The sequence below is a fragment of the Myotis lucifugus genome, unplaced genomic scaffold (genome assembly GCF_000147115.1).
Source record: "Myotis lucifugus unplaced genomic scaffold, Myoluc2.0 scaffold_203, whole genome shotgun sequence".
Taxonomy (NCBI): domain Eukaryota; kingdom Metazoa; phylum Chordata; class Mammalia; order Chiroptera; family Vespertilionidae; genus Myotis; species Myotis lucifugus.
In genome coordinates this window covers 28,013-50,021 of record NW_005871251.1, presented here as the reverse complement: position 1 = coordinate 50,021, position 22,009 = coordinate 28,013, and the positions used below count along the sequence as shown (strand labels likewise).

Here is a 22,009-nt window from a genome sequence, read left to right as displayed (position 1 = left end):
TCAGAACAGACATGACATCAGGAGGACAGAAACACGTCTAGAGCCAAGAATGTTGGAAGTGAGAGGTTTGGGACAGGCACCAACTATGTCCCACCCAGTACCCAACCTCTCTTCTGAACTAACAGAGCCCAGTTTTATTGGGGTTTAGGGTGCCCAGTACCCCCATGTGAGTCTGGTCTCCTCTAAGCCATTCTGACAGTCCTGTCCTTGCTTTCCCTATGCCCCTTGCAACCAAGAGTGAACATGTGTCCCACCGGTTCTGCCCAATGACACTGAGTGATGCTGGGCCAGGCTTCTGGGACTCTGCTTTTCTGACAGGAGGGCACAGGGAGAGCTGGCCCTGCCATGCCTCAACCCATGCCTGGGTTGCTGGTCCTGGACACAGGCAGTCATCAAAAATACTTACCCAAGTGAGGTGAAGAGTTACAGCTTCATAAAAACGTCCAAATGAATGACTTTAGAAACTTTATTCATAATTGCCCCAAACGGGAAGTAACCAAGATGTCTTTCAAAAGGTGAATGAATAAACAAACTTGGCACACCCATACAGTGGAATATTATCCAGCAAGAAGAAGAATTGAGCTATCAAGCCACAAGAAGACATGGAAGAAACTACAAGGATATTGCTGAGTGAAGGAAGCCATTCTGAAACAGCCACATACTGTATGGTTTCAAATATATGACATTATAGAAAAAGCAAAACCATATTGACAATTAAAATATCAGTAATCATCAGGATTCAGGATAGGAGGGGATGGCTGAAGAGTTGGGGCACCGGTGATTTTTAAAGCAATGAAACTACTTTGCATGATACTGTGATGATGAATATGTGGCATTACACATTTGTCCAAAACCACAGAATTTCACAATAGGAACTGAACCCTAGTTAAGCCATGGACTTTAGTTCAGAATAATGTATCAATATTGGTTCATCAATTATAACAAATGTTCCACACTAATTAAGATGTTAATAAACAGGGGATACTGTGGGGAGAGGGGGTATATAGGAAATAAACTCTCTGTTCCAAAATTTTCAGCCAATCTAAAACTGTTCTAAAAATTAGAGTATATTAATAATAAAAATAATAAGATCTTGGTTGTTTTTTTTTATTGTAAGCCAAGTTTGATTGAAACAAATAGCCCTGGAGAGTTAACTAGAGGTACCTTCCTGAATAAGAACCTGGGTTATGAGCAAGCATTCTATTTTCTTCTTCTCTGTATTTTCTGGAGCTCTCTTACAATCTTATCTAAAAGCTAGCTAATAAATTGAATCTGTTTTTTGAGAACTAAGTCTCTGAATGTACACTTAATAGCATTTTAGATTTTCTGTCCACCAGAAAATTACTTAACCAATTTATTTATTTTATTTATTTTTTAAAATATAATTTTATTGATTTCAGAGAGGAAGGGAGAGTGAGAGGGAGATAGAAACATCAATGAGGAGAGAGAATAATTCACCGGCTGCCTCCTGCACGCCCCATGCTTGGGGATTAAGCCCGCAACCTGGTCATGTAACCAGGAATTGAACTGTGACCTCCTGGTTCATAGGTTGATGCTCAACCACTGAGCCATGCTAGCTGGGCCCAATTTATTTTAATTCCTTGGCCTATCCATCTCTCCTCCCCCAAAAGTTAACCCTCTCTTCTTGGGTTATAGACTGTGTCATTGTACATCTCCAACATCCACAGTTTCTATTTTATTCTTTTTATCTTCACTTCTAAAGTGGGAGAATTGAGGGGGAGATAAATTCTTTAAAAATTTTTCTTGCCATTATGTTCATCCTAAAGTACAGTGAGTGGTGCTCAGTGGGCTCTCATTAAATTTTGTACCTTGAACAAATGGTACAGATCTCAGCTCCAAACAGCCAAGGACAGCTGGGGTCCAGAATCCATTGGGATGAATGAAAGAGAGGCTCAGGATAAACAGTAAATGCTTGCGACATGGTTCCAAGTGACTGACCTGGATGTGTAGCATGTGTTGCCAAAGGAATTTTGGTTCAGGGATTGCAAGATACCTTCAGCCTTTCTGGTGGTGGTGAGTTATATGGGAGATGCTGGGGTGGACTTGGCTGTTAGTCACAATTGTTGCAAACAGTAATTTCTCTGACAATAAACAGGGCTGTTTTGAAGTTGGTCCCTGAAACATGGGCTCATCCCCTACTTATTCCTTAAACACCCAAGACTTTCACAACCAGAGACTGCCCTGGGCCCTTTCCACATACCTCACCAGACAGGGTGGCTGATCCCCACAGGAACATGAGGTCAGAGGTCAAAATCCCTGGTCACCTGAGCTGGAAACCATTGAAAAAGAAGACAAAGTGATGGGCATGTGGTATCTAAAGCAGAATTATAAAAAAATTATTTCATATAAAGGTATATAAGTATACAATGAGGAACAAACACAATACAACATACAGCTTATAAATGTAATACTGAGAAAAATAAGGCAGACACAGAAGAATACATAGAATATGTTTCCCTTCAAGTAAGATTTGAAAGTAGGGGAAATGGCAGTGTTCAGGAATGTATGCTTAGGTGGTAAAATGAAACAGGGAGAGGGTCTCATCATAAAAGTTCAGATGATGGTTTTGGAGGATAGAGAAAGCAGGCTGGTGTGGGTGGTGGCAATGTTTAATTGACGTGGGGGACAGTCACAAGTGTAAGATTCATTAGGCTGTGTATAGTAGTTTGTTGTACTTTTCTGCATAATTAATCTATATTAAAAAAAAAACATGGAGAGAACACGGGCCAAACTAATTATTTACATTGGTGAGCATGCATAAAAATAAACAAAAAAACCCAGAAAACATATTGCTTTTTTGGCTTTTTGGGGGGAAATTGAGTGGTAATGTAGATTAAAGGAATATTGTTGGGGTCCATCCCCAACAGGTCCAGGGGTTCCCAAAGGTGTGGATGGAGTCGGTGAAGAAGGAAGGAATGACAAGGAGATAGCGTTCAGTTGATCAGCAGCCTAGCCAGGTTCTGTGTTTATTGTCTTGTAACATCTGTATTTATACCAGTTGATTTTAATCTTATCAATTCTATTCCAAAGGTTAGGGCGTTTCTTATCACCATTCCAAGGTTACTCTATTGTTCTATTAAGCTACAAGGGAGTAACTGAAGGAGATTATCCTAAGTAAAGATTATGTAGCTTAAGCATGATTGTTTGTAGTTAAAGTGATTAATTACCCGCCTGGCACTTAGTTAAGGGGTTTTATTCCCTCCCTAACTCCACGGAAAAATCCTCACCTGGGGAAACAACCTTTCTCTGGAAGGTGGTCCTGTTTAAAACACATAGTGTTAAGAGGGGGAGCAAACATATGCCATATACGCCAGGTCCCTTGAAACATAAGCTGTGCAGATGTTTCTTCCCTGCAGCGACTGTGTCAAGCATCAAGGGTGGACCCGCTTCCAGCAGAATATAAGTATGTAAGTAACAATAAGATACTTTGCAACAGATTAATGATGCTTAGATTCCAGAAGCCAAGGACTATACATAGTTCAGACTCTGAAAGTGAGGCCAAGACTGAACAAAGCAAAACTTAAATATAAAAGTTAAAAATGAATTTGAAGTATCTTGACATTGTTCAAATTTCAAAAGCTATACCAGGGCGAATGTGGGAATGACATTTCAGTTCCTCTGTTCCAAGTTACGCCCTCTCCAGGTTTCCTGTGTATCCTGCACAGCGGGCTTTTAGTGGCGATGAGAACACATTACATAAGTGAACCAGAGAGGGCTGGTGCTGGTGCAGATGTGGACATAACTGGGGACAGAAGGGCCAAGTGTGGAAGCCAAATCATTGGGGGGGGGGGGCATAGTGACCCAGGGTCAGTGGTGGGCCTGGTCCCAGGGTGCCCAATGCCTGAGCAGTCCCCTCACTCAGGGGAGGATGTTCTAAGGCAGTGGTTCTCAACCTTGGCTGCACATTAGAATCACCTGGGAATCTTTTTAAAATCATGATCTGGGCCTCATCCTCCGGATATTCTGTTTCTTTGTTATGGGGTGAGGCCACAACATTAGTAACAAAGAACAGAATTTCCAGAGGATGAGGCTCAGAAATCAGGATTTTCTAAAGATTCCCAGGTGATTCTAATGTGCAGCCAAGGTTGAGAAGCACTGTTCTAAGGGAAGCAGAGAGCAGAAACAAGGATTCCTTAGTGAGTCACCAGGGAAGTTCCCCAGAGAGCCCCAGGCCTCCTCCTAACCTCCAAGCTCCTGTCTCCTGTACCTGAACTAGATTTTATACAGCAGGTTGGGACACAGCAGATTCTAGGGCAGTGATGGCGAACCTTTTGAGCTTGGCGTGTCAGCATTTTGGAAAACCCTAACTTAACTCTGGTGCCGTGTCACATATAGAAATTTTTTGATATTTGCAACCATAGTAAAACAAAGACTTATATTTTTGATATTTATTTTGTATATTTAAATGCCATTTAACAAAGAAAAATCAACCAAAAAAATGAGTTCGAGTGTCACCTCTGACACGCGTGTCATAGGTTCGCCATCACTGTTCTAGGGCATGGCCACTGACTCCTAAGCAGACTGTTTTGCATAAGGGAAGGAGGGACATCATTAAAGAATTTATAGGAAGGCATCATCATGGGAGGGGAGGCAAAGTTGCCCCATTTCCTGCTGGCTCATTTCATGGTGGTCACCATCCCTGAGTCTAGACAGTGGCTTCCTTGGTGGGCTCAGACAGCCCCTGGAGCTGCAAAGCGAAGTTCAAGAGTGTGGGGCTAACGCCAGAACTGAGAGCTCTGACCTTGTCTCTTCCCTCACCTGTGGGTGATGTGTGTGGGGAGCAGCTACAGTGTTTGGATAGGTTCAAGCCTTGGCCTGATGAGAGGGCACAGTCCTCGCATTGTGCAAGTCCCAGCTTGGATGGCAGGGCCCTCCCAGCACAATTATAGGCAACAGCTGTAGTTGTAAGCTTGAAGCTATGGTCCGAACACGTGGCCTCGCGTGCCTGAGTGATGGAGGCCTGGTAGAGTTCAGGCCCATGTAGTTGAGTAGGATTGAAACCATGAGAATGTTGGAAACATCTTTATCATGCCCTTACTTTACCTCATGGCATCTGCTATAAAATACAGACATGGCTGCTGGGCGTTGTCGCTGTCTCTCAGAGAAGCAGCGTCCCACCCAGACCTATCTTTCATTCTCTTGTCGGTCTTTTCTAAGCCTTTCAGCTGTCCCACTCAGGTTCACCCTTGGCCATCCTGGCCAGGCACAGACGTGCTATTCACTCTGTGCTACCTGTCACTGTGGGTCATGGCACCTCTTTCTCTCTTTGACGACCCCATATAAACATGGGAGTGAGGTGACCCTGCCTCCATCCCCTGGACTTTGAGTTCACAGGCCCTGCAGTGACCCCAGAGGTCTAGTAGTGGGGTTAGGAGGAGGTTTTGAATCAGGCTTTTCTGGGACCATATGTTGAGCTTGCTGTCTATCAGCCTGGTGCACATAGGAACTTTGCTTACCTCTTGCTCCCTCAATTCCCCATCCTCAACATGAGGGTAACAGCACCATCTCATAAGGTTTTGAAGGTTTAGGAGGAATATCAATATGACAGGTAAGGTGATGCGTGGTATAGTTATGGACTTATAAACCGCTGCAGACTTTTGTTAGATGGCAGAACAAACTTGTGGAAGGACTGGTGATACTCAAACAGAGACCAGGCTGCCTTTCAGAGTCCCATCCTCTTTAAGTTCAGAAACCCAGTTTTCTCTACCTCAACTCCTGTGTTCTTAAGGCACATCCCATTGTCTTCCCCTCCCCAGCCCTAGGTTTCCTTACCCAGAGAATAATGCTCTAGAATAGTGCAATCCCTTGGGAGTTGCCTAAGATTTTATTGGAAGATAATAAACACACTCTCCTGGGTGTGGGCCACCCACCTGAGTGAGGCAATGGTCCATTAAGCAGAGAGAGAACATGGCCCAAATGCCTGGGAGGAGCCAGACTGAGCCTTATAAAGGGACCAGTCTTTGCCCAGATGCACAGCACACTCACCTTCTCCTCAGTGACACCTCGTCAGCTCCGGTAAGTCTGCACCTGTTTGCCAGGTGGGTCATCAGGGCCCAGTGTGTTTTTCTGTGTCCAGGAATAGGGAGAGCGGTGATGGGAGCGGATTCAGGAACCTGTATCCAGTCTCAGCTCTGCCTGTTATGGGTCTTTTCAACAGGATCCCACTTGGTCCCAAGGGCCTATCTACAACAAGATGTCTGTACTGATGCTCCTATTGCTCTGTTGGCTCTTCTGTGACAACTCTGTTGAAATGTCCCTGGTGGGAGCTCAGTATAAGAACCTTCCTCTGCTCCTTGTCTTCTTTTCTCTCTGGAATCATCTGACTCTCAGGCCATGGACTTTGCACCCCAACCTCTGGGGAGACTGGGTGGCTCTCCCAAAGTCGTGAGATTCTCCTAAACAAAGGCCTGGGATGCCCACTCACTTTTCCCTGGTGAGGAGACCTGCCACTATGTGGATCAGGGACTCATCAACTAAAGTTTTGGACCTCGTCACCAGCTGAGGGAATGACCAGTGACCTTCTGTGCACAGGGCTCAGTTAAAGCCTTGGCCAAGTTGACAGAAGGCCTTAGGTGGTTCCACTTAGGGACATAACAGAAAGGATCTTTCTCCCAGATCAGGAGACAATGGTAGTTTGTGTTAGATGCCCACACATGGGAGCCATACACATTTCTTGAGAGCTTGGGAGAGTCTGAGATGTGAGGGCTGCACTGTCCCATTTCTCTGCTTGGGGTCCAGACTGTTGGTGGAGGTACTGACTTTGGGAGGTCTGACCTCTTTACTTAAATGTGGTCTAGCCTTGGGGTTCCAGAGAGCAGGGAGGTACAAAGGTCATCTGAAGGAGCCTATCTCCCCACATTCCACCCAATAGCCTAAAACTGTGGCAGGTATTTCTATTTATTTCAAACATGATGCCAACACTGGTCAGCAGTTCTTCTTTCAATCTCGTGGGTGTGGTCCAGGAAACCTTGTGGGAGCTCAGGACAGGGCTGTATATCTCTGCTCACACTCACCATCCTACTCACACTCACTGCTGGGAGCCTCCAGGGCCCGTTTCATTTAGAGCTTGCTTTATGATCACAATGGGCACCTCAGCGGACTCATTCCAAGAGCAGCCCAGGGCGGGTCACGCCAGACTAGTCAGGAAGTTATTTTGTCCCCATGACTCTAACCCTGATGTTGACACTGGAGAAGATGGTGTTGATACTCTTGAAGAGTAGAGTCATCCAAATTTGTGTTTGGTTCAGGTCCCAAACAAAACATCAGTCCTTTTCCGTATGGTTGACCCCTACCCTCTCTGCTTCTGCCTTCTTTGGCTTTGTCTACAGTGGGTTTCTGTATTCTCCCTACCTCCTCTGGGCCCTGACCTGCATATGCTCAGGCCCCAGCCTTGGTCACACTTTCCTCCTTATGAGCATCTCATCCCACCTCCTAGGGTGATACAGTTCCTTCTGCTCCAGCTGAACCTCACTTCACAGGATCCTCAGTTCCCACCCCATTGTCCTGACTTAGGGACCCTCACCTGGGGAGAAGGATAACAAAGGTCCCTGTCTTTCTCTCTGGCAGCTTCCTTGAAATCCAAGATGGGCCATACTCAAGCTGAAGTGGCTATGATGGACTTGGTTGACCAGTTTCACAGATACACCAAACCCGATGACAAGATTAACAAGAAGGGCCTGCTGAGGATGCTGAGGGAGAATTACCCTCACTTCATCAATGCTTGTGTGAGTCTGGGTAACTTCTTATGGTTGCTTGGGCCCTGGCATGGGGGAGGACTTTGGACAAGTCAATCCCATTCTCTGATCCTCAATATTCTCATCTGCAGAAAGGCCTAAGAGGACTTTCCTGACTTATTATCAGATGAAAGAGATGGTACATTGGCCAAGTGTAAAGGCATCTGGAGATCAAGGGTAGTTACCAGGTGGTGAAATAGGAGAATAAAGAATGGGTCCCCTCCCACTTGTCACTCTCCATCCAGGAGACTGAAGCCTCCAGAAGCCTCCATTCGGTTCTCTGAGATCCAAGGGAAGGTGATAGAAATCCCATGGCTGATAAAACTTAACACCTTTCATTACAATGAAAGAGCTCATTCATAGACCTGATTTAATCTGACAGTTAGAATGCACTGAACTGAATACAAAAAGAGAGGCTACTAGGTCACACAGAGTGTAGGTGAGCAAAAGAGGGCACTGAGCATGGAAGATTCAGGAAGGCAAATAGGAGATAGGAGAGGAGGGTTAGGAATGAAGACACAAGGGGTAGGGCCTATCTTCAGTTTCTGTGTAGAACTTAGGTAGATGGGGTAATGGAAGTGGGTGAGGGGAGCAGGTCTGGGTCTAAAGACCACCCACCCACCAGCTCATTGATCAGTGTGGTACTGGGATGAGCCTGCCCACCACCACTAGGTCTCTCTTTCATTCTGACATTTGGTACAAGGATTCTCCTTCAGTGACATGCAGGGTAATGCTAACGTCCCCCTTAACCCCTGGTACAGTCCACTGGCCCACAACAGCTGCACCTGTGCGACCCCAGATGTTTCTCTCCCCCTCTCTGCCTCCTCCTCCTTCTATTCCACTGATAACACTTTTGATACTGAATTTATCTTTTCCACAGGAAAAAAGGGGCGTAGATTTCTTGGGGGATATCTTTGAGAACAAGGACAAGAACATGGATAAGAAGATCTCGTTTATTGAGTTTCTATCGGTGTTGGGAGTCCTAGCTGTGGACTACCACGATAATAGCCACGGAGCCCCACTCTGTTCTGGTGGGGAGGACAATGAGCCCAGCCCAGCCTGAGGCCTCCAGAAACCACAAGAAACAATAAAGTGTGTCTTTTGCCCAGATACAGCCTGTTTCCTGCTTTTCTTTGGCTACTTATGCTGTCAAAGCTGCCCCTTCTTGGTGAATGTAATTGTGGGTTCTCTGTGGGAAAACTTACCCAGGAATGTGCCAGGAGGGTGCCCTCCCTCTGGCCCCCAGCATAACTGACCACCTCTCTCAGCAGGGCCTCTGTCCACCTCTGCCCCTGCTCCCTAGTGCAGCCAGCGTGCCAGGTCCCAGGGTCAGCAGTGCAGAGCGTTCTGCTGGCCCAGCCATGCTTTTCCTTCTCAAGCCATGATCAACGTCTGGGGATCCAGGAACTTCAAGGAGCAGGAGCCAAGGGAGGAGTGAACACGGTGCCTCATGCCCCTGCACTCCTGCCCAGGATGACCCCAGGGACATAGGGGAGATGGCACCACTGAAAAAGGCATTGGGTGGTGGCCTTTGGGGGCACATGGGCACTGGTCACTGTGAAAAGGACACTCAGCAGCCCAGAGGATGGGATCCCCTGTCCTGTGTCCTGGGGCTCTGGGCTGTGTCCTGTCCCTGTGCATGTGTGTGTGTGTGTGTGTGTGTGTATGTGTGTGTGTGTGTGTGTGTTTTAGCCTGTGTGGGTATCCCTGTGGAGGTGAGAGAGCCACTCTGTCTGCTGAGTTGATCCTCCCAATGGTTTTGCTAAATGCTGGGAGCTGGGTGTCTGGGGAAAGCACAGAGTGATGGCTGTTGCAGGCATGAGAAGTAAAGTAGTGCTGGAGTCCAGAGAGTGTCTGGGCAGCAAGTGAGAAGACAGGACTGCAGAGGAGAGGGGAGGAGAGGGCAGGGAATGATGAGCAGAAAGCTCATGCTGAGTCATCAGTGACAATCCACTCCACTAGCCATGGAAAGAGGCGTGCCATTACCCACACAGGGCCCTTCCCATCTGCCTCTGTCCTTCTTGCATCTACAGAACCAGCTCACATCTGGAGCACTGGGCCCAGCTGCTCCTTTCAGAGCTAGAGCACCATGAGCCCACAGAGGTAGAGGCAGAGGATGAGGAGGCCTGCGGGTGGATGGTGTGGGTGTGTGGGGGGCTAAGCCACACAGAGAAGAGCTTCCAGAAGCTAGGGTTAGGCAAGTATAGAGTTGCTCTGATCACTGCCCTTATGGCCTGCAATCTGGGAAGACTTCCTGGGGTGGGCTCTGGAAATGGGACTCCATCGATGGATAGATGAGATGTTCCATCTTTAGAAGGCACATTGAGGCAGTCATGGTGATAACATGTTCTCTTCTGGGATCTACAGAACCAGCTCCAGAGCAAGTTCAAAAAAGACCTCAAGAGGCAACGTCAACTCCAGTGGCCTCTCCAGAGCCAGAGCGGGCTCTGGGCACAGCTTTCACTGACCTTCACGAGGCAGAAGAACCACCTGCAGGTGGGAGCAACTTGCATCAACTCCTGTGAAGTCTGCAGTCCCAGACCATGGGCCACATTGTGTCAGCGGCCACGGCAGAGAGGGCTCCCCCTTTAGATACAGTTTTTGAATGTTTGTGTTTATGTTACATATGCTTAGAATTCAATTGTATTTTTCTGATACTACTGAGTAAAATACAATCGACTTTAAAGAAAATGGAATGAAATACAATTAAAACTAAATTTAATTTAAGTTAAATAAAATTTAACTATGAACCTTCAGAGTGTTGTGCAAATCCATTTTTTCTGGGCCTCAGTGCTGTTATTATGAGTTATAGGCTGGGAATAGGTTATCTCTGAGAAGCCATCTAGCTCAAAGGATGCGGCATTCTTGAGACTCGAGACAATGGAGCTCTGGTGGAATTGACCAATGTGCATTTGGACAGGGTCCCTTTAAGTCAGGGCTATCCCTGGGCGACCACATTTCATTTGACGTCCTCTCCTAACAGCACATGGGCAAATTATGTTCTTAAACCCCCACCCCATCTTCCATTTTGCAGAAAATTGTAGGGTTTAACCAAGAGAAAAATGTTCCTGAACACTGCACCTGGGATAGAAACTCCACCCTGTTCCACTCCCACTGAACAGCATCCTGAGCATCACCTCTGTAGATGCAGAGCACCAAAGAGGTGTCAGGGGACAGGAAATATCCCAGGTCCTGGGTCCACACTCTTCTCTTCTACAGGCACCGCCTGCAAATCTCCTCTGGTATCAGAACCTCTCTCAGCCCTCAGCCCCTGAGCACTGGTTCAGCTGGGCCTTTTTCTAAGGCTCTCTGTCTCAGCTGAGCCCAGGAACAATTACTTCCACCTGAACAAGGTTGTGCATGTGGCCTGGCTTCTCTCTTTACATCAGTCCTCCAAACCACCCTGGAGAGACCGGACTAACACCCTTCTAGGGCACCGTGCCATGGCAGACGCTACGATGTCTCAGGACAAATGGGTATCAGCATTGGACCAGACTCATGCCCCTGCCTCCAGGAGATCAGCTCTCTGGGTTGACACAGGTATGAAACACAATTCTAACAGAATATGATGAGTTCTACAGTTGACCTTTACCATAGCTAAGTATGGAGAACATGAGCCCATTGGGGATCACACACCAGGCTCTCTTTAGGATGTGATTCCTGAATCATACCAGAAAATGAGTAACTGTATGTCTATCCACTTCATCCTAACTTTTCATGGAGCATGGCAATGGCGGGAAGCATTGTGAGATTAAACAGAGGTTGGAGAATTCAAGGAGATTAGGTCCACGTTAGAGGCCATGGTCAGTAGACTTGTACATACCGGCAATGTCCTGGGAAGTGGGGCCTCCCACCGTGCGGGAAGCAACTCCTCCTTTGGGAAGATCAGGACTATGGTCTCCACAGCAGCTGTTCACTATTTCAAATTACACTTTTTAACCTGGCCTCACCTTCCAGGTTCCTTAACTAAGTTTCACAGCCGACTTCAAAACTGGAGGTTTTTACATTTTTGATTGCTGTTAACATTAGTTGCGATGGACCTGAATTTGAACAATTCTATTTTAACAACAAAAATAGTTTTAGAGTAAGGACTATGTGCTGGAACTGCTAGGTACTAGAGATCAGTGAAGCTAAAATAAGTGTTTTTCCTCCCTAATTTGGAATACAGACATATGGGGACAATGACGTGGTGTGGTTCCCACAGTACAAGTGGGCTTAGGTGGCAGGCAGCATAAAGGAGGAAGAGCACATTTGATTGTGGAGAAGTAGTCTGTGTCCACTTCCAAGGAGAATCCCTAGAGAGAAGTTCAGATTTCTAGTCTGTTGAGATACATCATATTAAACAGGAAGGTGAGGAATTCAAAGATATTTCAGGCAAAGAGAAGCATTAAAAAAAATGGAATTGAGTCAGGAAACAATAAGACATATTGGGGTGGACTGGGACCATCAGGAGGTAAGTTCCCAGGACAGGAACAGGGGAACAGGGATGGCTGAGCAGAGAGGAAGTCAGACACCAGCTCTGGGAGCCCTGGCAGGATGGTTCCTAGCAGGACCAGCAGTCCTGGTGCAGGAGGAGAGAAGACAAGTGGAGGGATTGGTCCAAGCTGGGAGGTTTGCAGGGAGGGTATGGCCCCGAGGCAAGTCAGCACCAGAGATCTTAGTCAGTGGAGAGCAGTTGGTGTGGTGGATCATGGGGTGCAGGCTGCATAGAGACAGAAGAGGGTACTGACAGGAGAAAAGTGAAAAGGTCCAGAGAAGCAGGTCTCCCTGAGTTTGAGAGCAGGTGGAATGAGAAGGAGGCGGGGAGGGGACAGACAATACCAGTGAGAGAGTGAGGAGTAGGCAGGGAAAAGCTCAGGCATGTCCTAAATGATGACAAGCTGCAGAGGATGGGCAGGAGAGGATGCCCCTGAAGTGGAGGGAGGTGATGGTCTCAGAACTGAGATGCTAATGACACGGTGAGAGTAGGAGGTGGAGGAGTCATCCACATGGACAAATACCTCACCCACCGAGTTTCCTGCAGGTGGGACAGAAGATTTTGGAGGCAGTTGCCTAATTTCTCCCTGAAGAATGTGGCCTGATTGAGGGGTTAGCAGGAGACTGTGAGTAGGAGGTAGGGAGTGACCCAGCTGGATGATGGGATCCTCAAGGAGGGGAGCTACTGAAGCAGCAGGTATGTGCCTAGAGGTGGCCCTGGATGTGCAGGTGAGTGCTCACTGGCCCCCTGGCACCATGGAGAGACCCCATGTGTGGGAGAGCCATTGCTTGCTGAGGAAGCACTTGTGTCCTGCTTGTTTCTGAAATCCTCAGCCCCTAGCACATTTTATGACCTCAAAGAGCCCAAGGGTAATGACATGGTCCTTCCTATGACAGTTAAGGGGAACTGTCACCTATGATTGTCAGTATGAGCTTTCCACTCATTCCTCCATGCCCTCTCCTCCCTACTCTTCCTCAATCTTCTCTTACACTTGCTGCCCAGACTCTCTCTGGACTCCAGCACTAGCTTTACTCCTCATTCCTGGAACACTCATCACTCTGTGCTTTCCCCAGACACCAAGCTCCCAGCACTTAGGAAACCATTGCGAGGATCAGCTCAGCAGACAGGGTGGCTCTCACCTCCACAGGGACACCCACAAAGGCTAAAACTCACACACGCACAGGGACAGGACACAGCCCAGAAGCCCAGGACAGAGGACAAGAGATCCAGTCCTTGGGCACTGCTGAGTGTCCCGTTCACAGTGAGCAGTGCCCATGTGCCCACAATTCCCGCCACCCAATGCCTATTTCAGTGGTGCCATCTCCCCTTTGTCCCTGGCGTCATGCTGGGCAGGAGCTCATGGGCATGCGGCAGCAGGTTCACACCTCCCTCAGCTCCTGCTCCCTGCAGTTCCTGGATCCCCAAATGCTGATGGTGGTTGGGGAAGAAATAGCATGCCTGGGGCCAGCAGAATGCTCTGCACTGCTGACCCAGGGACCTGGAACACTGGCTACAGTAGGGAGCAGGGGCAGAGGTGCACAGACGCCTTGCTGAGAGAGGAGGTCAGTTTCCTGTGGAAAAGATAAATTCAGTCCCAAAAGTGTTATGGGTGGAATAGGAGGAGAAGGAAGGCAGAGAGAGGGAGAATAGCATCTGTGGCCGCACAGTTGTAGCTGGTGTGGGCCAGTGGAGGGCACCAGGGGATGAGAGGGACATTAGCACTACCCAACAGGTCACTGAGGGAGATTCCTTGGACCAAATGTCAGCATGAAAGAGAGACCTAGTGGTGGTGGGCAGACTCAGCCCAGAGCCTCACTGATCAATGAGCTGGTGGGTGGGTGGTCTTTAGACCCAGACCTGCTCCCCCCACTCACTTCCAGGACCCCATCTACCTAAGTTCTACCCAGAAATTAGGTAGGCCCTACCCCTTGTCTCTTCATTCTTAACCACCTTGCCTGTTTGTCTTCCCGAGTTTTCTATGCTAAGTGGCCTCCTTTGCTAACCTACTCTCTGTGTCACTTAGTAGCCTCTCATTTGTAATCAGTTCAGTATATTCTAATTGTCAGACTAATTGTATATTCTAATTGTCAGTATATTCTAATTGTCAGGTCTATGAATGAGCTTTTTCATTGTAATGAAAGGTGTTAAATATTATCAGCCGTGGAATTTCTATCACCTTCCCTTGGATCTCAGAGAACCTAAAAGAGGCTTCTAGAGGCAGAGCCTAAGCCTATGGGCTTCAGACTCCTGGATGGAGAGTGACAAGTGGGAGGGGACCCATTCTTTACTCTCCTATTTCACCACCTGATAACTACCCTTGATCTCCAGATGCCTTTACTCTTGGCCACATGTATCATCTCTTTCATCCTGATAATAAGTCAGGAAAGTCCTCTTAGGCCTTTTTGCAGATGAGAATATTGAGGATCAGAGAATGGGATTGACTTGTCCAAAGTCCTCCGCCATGCCAGGGCCCAAGCAACCTGGAGAAGTCAACCAGACTCACACAAGCCTTGAGGAAGTTTGGGAAATTCTCCTTCAGCATCTTCAGCAGGCCCGGCTTGTCAATCATGTCATCAGATTTTGTGTATTTGTGGAACGGGACAATCAAGTCCATCACGGACTGTTCAACTGGAGTATGGCTCATCTTGGTTTTCAAGGAAGCTGCCAGAGAGAAAGACGGGAACTTTGTGATCCTTCTCCCCAGGTGAGGGACCCTGTGTCAGGACAATGTGGTGGGAACTGAGGATCCTGTGAAGTGAGGATCAGTTGGGAGCAGAAGGAACTGTATCAGCCTAGGAGGTGGGATGAGATGCTCACACGGAGGAGAGTGTGACCAAGGCTGGGGCCTGGGCCCATGCAGGTCAGGGTCCAAAGGAGATGGAGGAGAACAGAGAAACCCACTGTGGACAGAACCACAGGAGGCAGAAGCAGAGAGGGTAGGGGTCAATCACATAGAAAAGGACTGACATTTTAGTTGAGAACTGAACCAAACACAGCATTTCGATGACTCTACTCTTTAAGAGCAGTAATACCAACTCCTCCAATGTCAATGTCAGGGTTAGAGTCATGCGGACAAAATAACTTCCTGACTAGTCTGGCCTCACCTGCGCTGGGTTGCTCTTGGAAAGAGACCCCTGAGGAGTCCATTGGAAACATAAAGCAAGCTCTAAATGAAACCAGTTCTGGAGGCTCCCAGCAGTCAGTGTGAGTAGGATGGTGAGTGTGGGCAGAGATATACAGCCCTGTCCTGAGCTCCTGCAAGTGTTCCTGGACCATCCCAGGGAAAGAAGGCCTGCTGACCAGTGTTGGCATCATGTTTGAAATAAACAGGAATTCCTGCCTCAGTTTTAGGCTATTGGTTGGAAAGTTCGGAGATAGGCTCCTTCAGATGACCTTTGTACCTCCATGCTATCTGAAACCCCAAGGCTAGACCACATTTAAGTAAAGAGGTCTGACTTCCCAAAGCCAGTACCTCCATCAACAGTCTGGACCCCAAGCAGAGAAATTGGACAGTCCAACCCTCATACCCCAGACTTTCCAAAACTCTCAAGAAATGTGTATGGCCCACATGTTTGGGCATCTAACAAAAACTGTATTTTCTTATCATCAGGATAAAAAAACCTTGCTGCTAAGTCCCTACATGGAATTACCCAAAGCCTTCTGTGAACTTGGCCAACGTCAGAGCTGAGCCCTGTGAACAGAATGTCACTGGTCTTTCCCTCAGCTGGGCAAAAGGTCCAAAACATTAGTTGATGGGTTTCTGATCCATATACTGGCAGATCTTCTCACCATGGCAAGGTGAGTGGGAGTCCCAGGCTTGGGTTCAGGAGAACCTTCTGAACTTGGATAGAGAGACCCACTCTCCCTGGAGGTTGGGGTGCAAATTGAGTCTTCCCAACCTGTGGTCTGAGAGTTAGGTGAGTCCAGAAAGAAAAGAAGAGAAGGAGAGAGGAAGAGTCTTTTCCTCAGCTCCCACCAGAGATGTTTCCACAGCGTTGTTACACAGGGGCCAGTCCAGCCATCTTGTAGATGAGATCCTCAGGACCCCAGTGGAATAAAGTTACACAGCCACCTAACAGGCAAAGTCCCATAACAGGCAGAGCCCCGTTACAGGTAGAACCGCATTACATCTGGACCCAAGCTCCTGAATCCTCTCCCATCATTGCTTTTCCCTACTCGTGCAGACAGCAGAACACCCTGGGCCCTGAGGAATCTCCTGGCAAAGAGATAGGTGCAGACTTACCAAAGCTGATGAGGAGGCAGTGAGGAGAAGGTGAGGACGTGATTGTCCTGTTCCACAAATACACCAAACCTGTGCATCTGGGAAAGACTGGTCTCTTTATAAGGCTCAATCTGGCTCCTCCCAGACACTGGGAGCCTTTGGGTCATATCTGTCTACTTCCTGGACCATTGTCTCAATCAGGTGGGTGGCACACACGTAGGAGTGTGTGTTCAGTATGTGCCAGTAAAATCCCAGGGAACTCCCAAGGGAAAACACCTAGAGCCTTCTTCTGTCCTCACTTCGCTGGGGTCAGGGGTGTGGAAGACAATGGGATGTGTTGTAAAGCACAGAAATTCTGGTACAGAAAACAGGTTCTGAACTTAAAGAGGATGGGACTCTGAGATGCATCATAGTCTGTGTTTGCTCATCACCCACTCCTTCCACAATTTTGTTCTGGCATCTAACACAAACTCTCTGCAGTGGTTTTTAAGTCCATAATTATACCACGCATCACCTTACCTGTCATATTGATATTCCTCCTAAAGCGTCAAAACCTTATGAGATGGAGCTGTTACCCTTATGTTGAGGATGGGGAATTGAGGGAGTAAGAGGTAAGCAAAGTTCTTATGTGCACAAGGCTAATAGACAGAAAGTTTAAGATATGATCCCAGAAACTCCTGATTCAAAACCTCACTCCTAACCCCACCACTAGACCTCTAGGGTCACTGTAGGGCCGGGGAACTCGAAGTCCAGGGGAGGGAGGCAGGGTCACCTCACTCCCGTCTTCATGGGAATCCTCACTGGAGCGCTAGGAGAGAAAGAGGTGGCATGACCCACAGTGACAGACCAGGGAACACAGAGAGAGTAGTGGCTCAGCATGTCAACTGCAGGCGAGGGAAGACGGGAGGTCAGAGCTCTGAGTCCTGGCGTTAGCCCCACACTCTAAAAATTCACTTCGCAGCTCCATGGCCCACCGGGGCCCACCAAGGAAGCCACTGTCTAGATTCAGGGATGGTGACCACCATCAAATGAGCCAGCAGGAGATGGGGCAAAGTTGCCACCCCTCCCATGATGATGCCTCCCTATAAATTCTTCAATGATGTTTCTCCTTCCCTTATGCAAAACAGTCTGCTTAGGAGATAGTAGCTCATGCCCTGAGGTCTGTTAGGTCCTAACCTGCTGTGGAAAATCGAGTTCAGGTGCAGGAAACAAGAGCTTGGAGGTCAGGATGAAACCTGGGGACCTCTGGGGACATACCATGCTGACTCACTGAAGAGTCCTTGTTCCTGCTCTCTGTTACCCTTAGAACATGCTCCCATGGAGTAAGGGACTGCTCAGGCATTGGGCACCCTGGGACCAGGCCCACCGCTGAGCACCCAGGTCAGGGCCCCCAATGCACTGGCCTCCATGCTTCAGCCTGGCCTTTCTGTCCCCAGTTATATCCATATTTGCATCAGCACCAGACCCCTCTGGTTCACTCATTTAATTTCTTCTTACCCCATTCAAAGCCTCCCAGGAAGGACACACAGAAAACCTGGAGCACGAGCTGACTCCGGGCAGGGGAAGTGAGATGGCATGCCCACTTTGTCCCTGGTGTAGGTTTTGAAATTTGAACAATGTCAAAATACTTTAAATTAGTTTTTAATTATTTTAATTTAAGTTTTGCTTTGTTCAATTCTGGCCTCACTGTCAGAGTCTGAACTATGTATAGTCCTCAGCTTCCAGAATCTAAACATCATTGATCTGTTGCAAGGTCTCTCTCTTATTTTACTTATATACTTATTTTCCCTTAATCTTCATTACTATTTGAACTTCCCCCCCAAAAGCCAAAAAATAAAATGTATGTTTTCTGTTTATTTTTATGCATACTCATGAATGTAAATGATTATTTTGGCCTATGTTTTATAGATGTCCTTTATGTGATATAGATCAATCATAAAGGAAAATAAAATACACTGCAATGTATAGCCCAATGAATTATCTCCAACACCTGTGACTGCCACCCAGGTCAATGAATAAAATATTGCCACCACCCCTACCAGTCACTGCCCCTTTTCTCTCTTCCTGAAAACGATCATCTGGACTTTTATGGTAAGGCTCTCTCTTTGTTTCATTTGAATTTTACCACTTAAGCAAATTTACTTGAAGGAGAACAGATTCTATATATTCTTCTATGTTTACCTTAGTTTGCTCAGTATTACATTTTTAAGTGATATCTATGTTGTACTGTTTGTTCATCATTGTATACTATATATCTTGGTGTAAATATCACATCATTTTCTATAATTCTGCTTTAGATATCACATGCCCTTAATTTTCTTGTTTTCCTTTTGTACGTTTTCCAGCTCAGGAGACCAGGGATTTTGACCTCTGACCTCATGTTCCTGTGGGGATCAGCCACCCTGTCTGGTGAGGTATGTGGAAAGGGCCCAGGGCAGTCCCTGATTGTGTAAGACTTGGGTGTTTAAGGAATAAGAAGGGGATGAGCCCATGTTTCAGGGACCAACTTCAAAACAGCCCTGTTTATTGTCAGAGACATTAGTGTTTGCAACTATTGTGACTAACAGTCAAGTCCCACCCAGGCATCGCCCTTATCACTCACCACCACCAGAAAGGCTATAGGTATCTTCCAATCCCTGAATCAATAAGTCTTTGGCAACATGGTCTACACATCCAGGTGAATCACTTGGAACCATCTCGCAAGCATTCACTGTTTATCCTGAGCCTCTCTTTCATCCATCCCTATGGATTCTGGACTCCAGCTGTCGTTGGCTGTTTGGACCGGAGACCTGGACCATTTGTTCGAGGTACAAATTTAAGAAGAACCCACTGAGCACCACTCACTGGACTTTAGGATGAACATATGGCCAGAGCAATATTTTAAAGAATTTATCTCTCCTCAATGCTCGTACTTTAGAAGTGAAGACAAAAAGAATAAAATAGAAACTGTGGATGCTGGAGATGTACAGTGACACACAGTATAACCCAGAAGGAGAGGGGTAACTTTCTGAGGAGGAGAGGCGGACCAAGACACCTTAGATGTGGCATTTGAATGAACTTCAACACCGAGTGTTCAAGCAAGGAAACCAGGAAAAAGATTCCAGACCATGACATGTGAGCAAAACTACAGCGCAGAACAGACATGACATCAGGAGGACAGAAACACGTCTAGAGCCAAGAGTGTTCAAAGTGAGAGGTTTGGGACAGGCACCAACTATGTCCCACCCAGGACCCAACCCCTATCTGAACTAACAGAGCCCAGTTTGCTTGGGGTTTAGGGTGCCCAGTACCCCCCTGTGTGTCCGGTCTCCTCTAAGCCATTCTGACAGTCCTGTCCTTGCTTTCCCTGTGCCCCTTGCAACCAAGAGTGAACATGTGTCCCACCAGTTCTGCCCAATGAAACTGAGTGATGCTGGGCCAGGCCTCTGGGACTCTGCTTTTCTGACAGGAGGGGACAGGGAGAGCTGGCCCTGCCACGCCTCAACCCATGCCTGGGTTGCTGGTCCTGGACACAGGCAGTCATCAAAAATACTTACCCAAGTGAGTTGAAGAGTTACAGCTTCATAAAAACCTCCAAATGAATGACTTTAGAAACTTTATTCATAATTGTCCCAAACTGGAAGTAACCAAGATGTCTTTCAAAAGGTAAATGAGTAAACGAACTGTGGCACACCCATACAGTGGAATAGTATCCAGCAAGAAGAAGAATTGAGCTATCAAGCCACAAGAAGACATGGAGGAAACTACAAGGATATTGCTGAGTGAAGGAAGCCATTCTGAAACAGCCACATACTGTATGATTTCAAATGTATGACATTATAGAAAAAGCAAAACCATATTGACAATTAAAATATCAGTAATCATCAAGATTCAGGATAGGAGGGGATGGCTGAGTAGTTGGGGCACCGGTGTTTTTTAAGGCAATGAAACTACTTTGCATGATACTGTGATGATGAATACGTGGCATTACACATTTGTCCAAAACCACAGAATTTCACAATAGGAACTGAACCCTAGTTAAACCATGGACTTTGCTTCAGAATAATGTATCAATATTGGTTCATCAATTATAACAAACGTTCCTCACTAATTAAGATGTTAATAAACAGGGGATACTGTGGGGAGAGGGGGTATATAGGAAATAAACTCTCTGTTCCAAAATTTTCAGCCAATATAAAAGTGTTCTAAAAATTAGAGTATATTAATAATAAAAATAATAAGATTGTGTTTCTTTTTATTGTAAGCCAAGTTTGATTGAAACAAATAGCCCTGGAGAGTTAACTAGAGGTACCCTCCTGAATATGATGCCGGGTTATGAGCAAGCATTCTATTTTCTTCTTCTCTGTATTTTCTGGAGCTCTCTTACAATCTTATCTAAAAGCTAGCTAATGAATCAAATCTGTTTTTTGAGAACTAAGTCTCTCAAGGTAAACTTATTAGCATTTTAGATTTTCTGTCCACCAGGAAATTACTTAACCAATTTATTTTATTCATTTATTTTTTAAAATATATTTTTATTGATTTCAGAGAGGAAGGGAGAGTGAGAGGGAGATAGAAACATCAATGAGGAGAGAGAATAACTCACCAGCTGCCTCCTGCACGCCCCACACTGGGGATTAAGCCCCCAACCTGAGCATGTACCCTGAGGAGGAATTGAACTGTGACCTTGGGTCATAGGTCAATGCTCAACCACTAAGCCATGCTAGCTGGGCCCAATTTATTTTAATTCTTTGGCTTATCCACCTCTCTTCCCCAGAAAGTTACCCCTCTCTTCTTGGGTTAGAGACTGTGTCATTGAACATCTCCAACATCCACAGTTTCTATTTTATTCTTTTTGTCTTCACTTCTCATGTGTGAGAATTGAGGGGAGATACATTCTTTAAAAATTTTCTTGCCATATGTTCATCGCAAAGCACAGTGAGTGGTGCTCACTGGGTTCTCCTTAAATTTTGTACCTTGAACAAATGGTCCAGGTCTCAGCTCCAAACAGCCAAGGACAGCTGTGGTCCAGAGTCCATTGGGATGAATGAAAGAGAGGCTCAGGATAAACAGTAAATGCTTACGACATGGTTCCAAGTACTGACATGGATGTGTAGTCCCTGTTGCCAAAGAACATTTGTTTCAGGGAATGGAAGATACCTACAACCTTTCTGGTGGTGGTGAGTGACAAGGGAGATGCTGGAGTGGGACTTGGCTGTTAGTCACAATAGTTGCAAACACTAATGTTTCTGACAACAAACAGGGATGTTTTGAAGTTGGTCCCTGAAACATGGGCTCATCCCCTACTTATTCCTTAAACACCCAAGACTTTCATAACCAGGGCCTGCCCTGGGCCCTTTCCACATACCTCACCAATCAGGGTGGCTGATTCCCCTAGAAACATGAGGTCAGAGGTCAAAATCCCTCATCATCTGAGCTGGAAACCATTGAAAAAGAAGACAAAGTGATGAGCATGTGGTATCTAAAGTAGAATTTTAAAAAACTTATGTCACATTCATTTAAAGGTATATATATAGTATTGTAGTACAATGAAGAACACAGTACACCACACAGCTT

General features: G+C 46.6%; 1 protein-coding gene and 1 long non-coding RNA gene across 2 annotated transcripts; one reads left to right on the top strand and one right to left on the bottom strand.

Annotated features, from left to right (window-relative positions):
- Nucleotides 1-1,540: 1,540 nt before the first annotated feature.
- Nucleotides 1,541-16,546, bottom strand: LOC106698608. The gene is made up of 3 exons (XR_001349958.2): nt 16,475-16,546; nt 14,735-14,892; nt 1,541-2,290 (listed from the first exon to the last, which is right to left on the bottom strand). It is a non-coding gene; the product is annotated as an uncharacterized LOC106698608 (long non-coding RNA).
- On the top strand, nt 5,691-8,866 carry LOC102428725 (protein S100-A7-like). Its single transcript, XM_006097496.3, has 3 exons — nt 5,691-6,036; nt 7,588-7,745; nt 8,635-8,866. The coding sequence occupies exons 2-3, from the start codon at nt 7,605-7,607 to the stop codon at nt 8,815-8,817; spliced, it is 324 nt and encodes a 107-aa protein (XP_006097558.1). The 5' UTR covers nt 5,691-6,036; nt 7,588-7,604; the 3' UTR covers nt 8,818-8,866.
- Nucleotides 16,547-22,009: the final 5,463 nt, after the last annotated feature.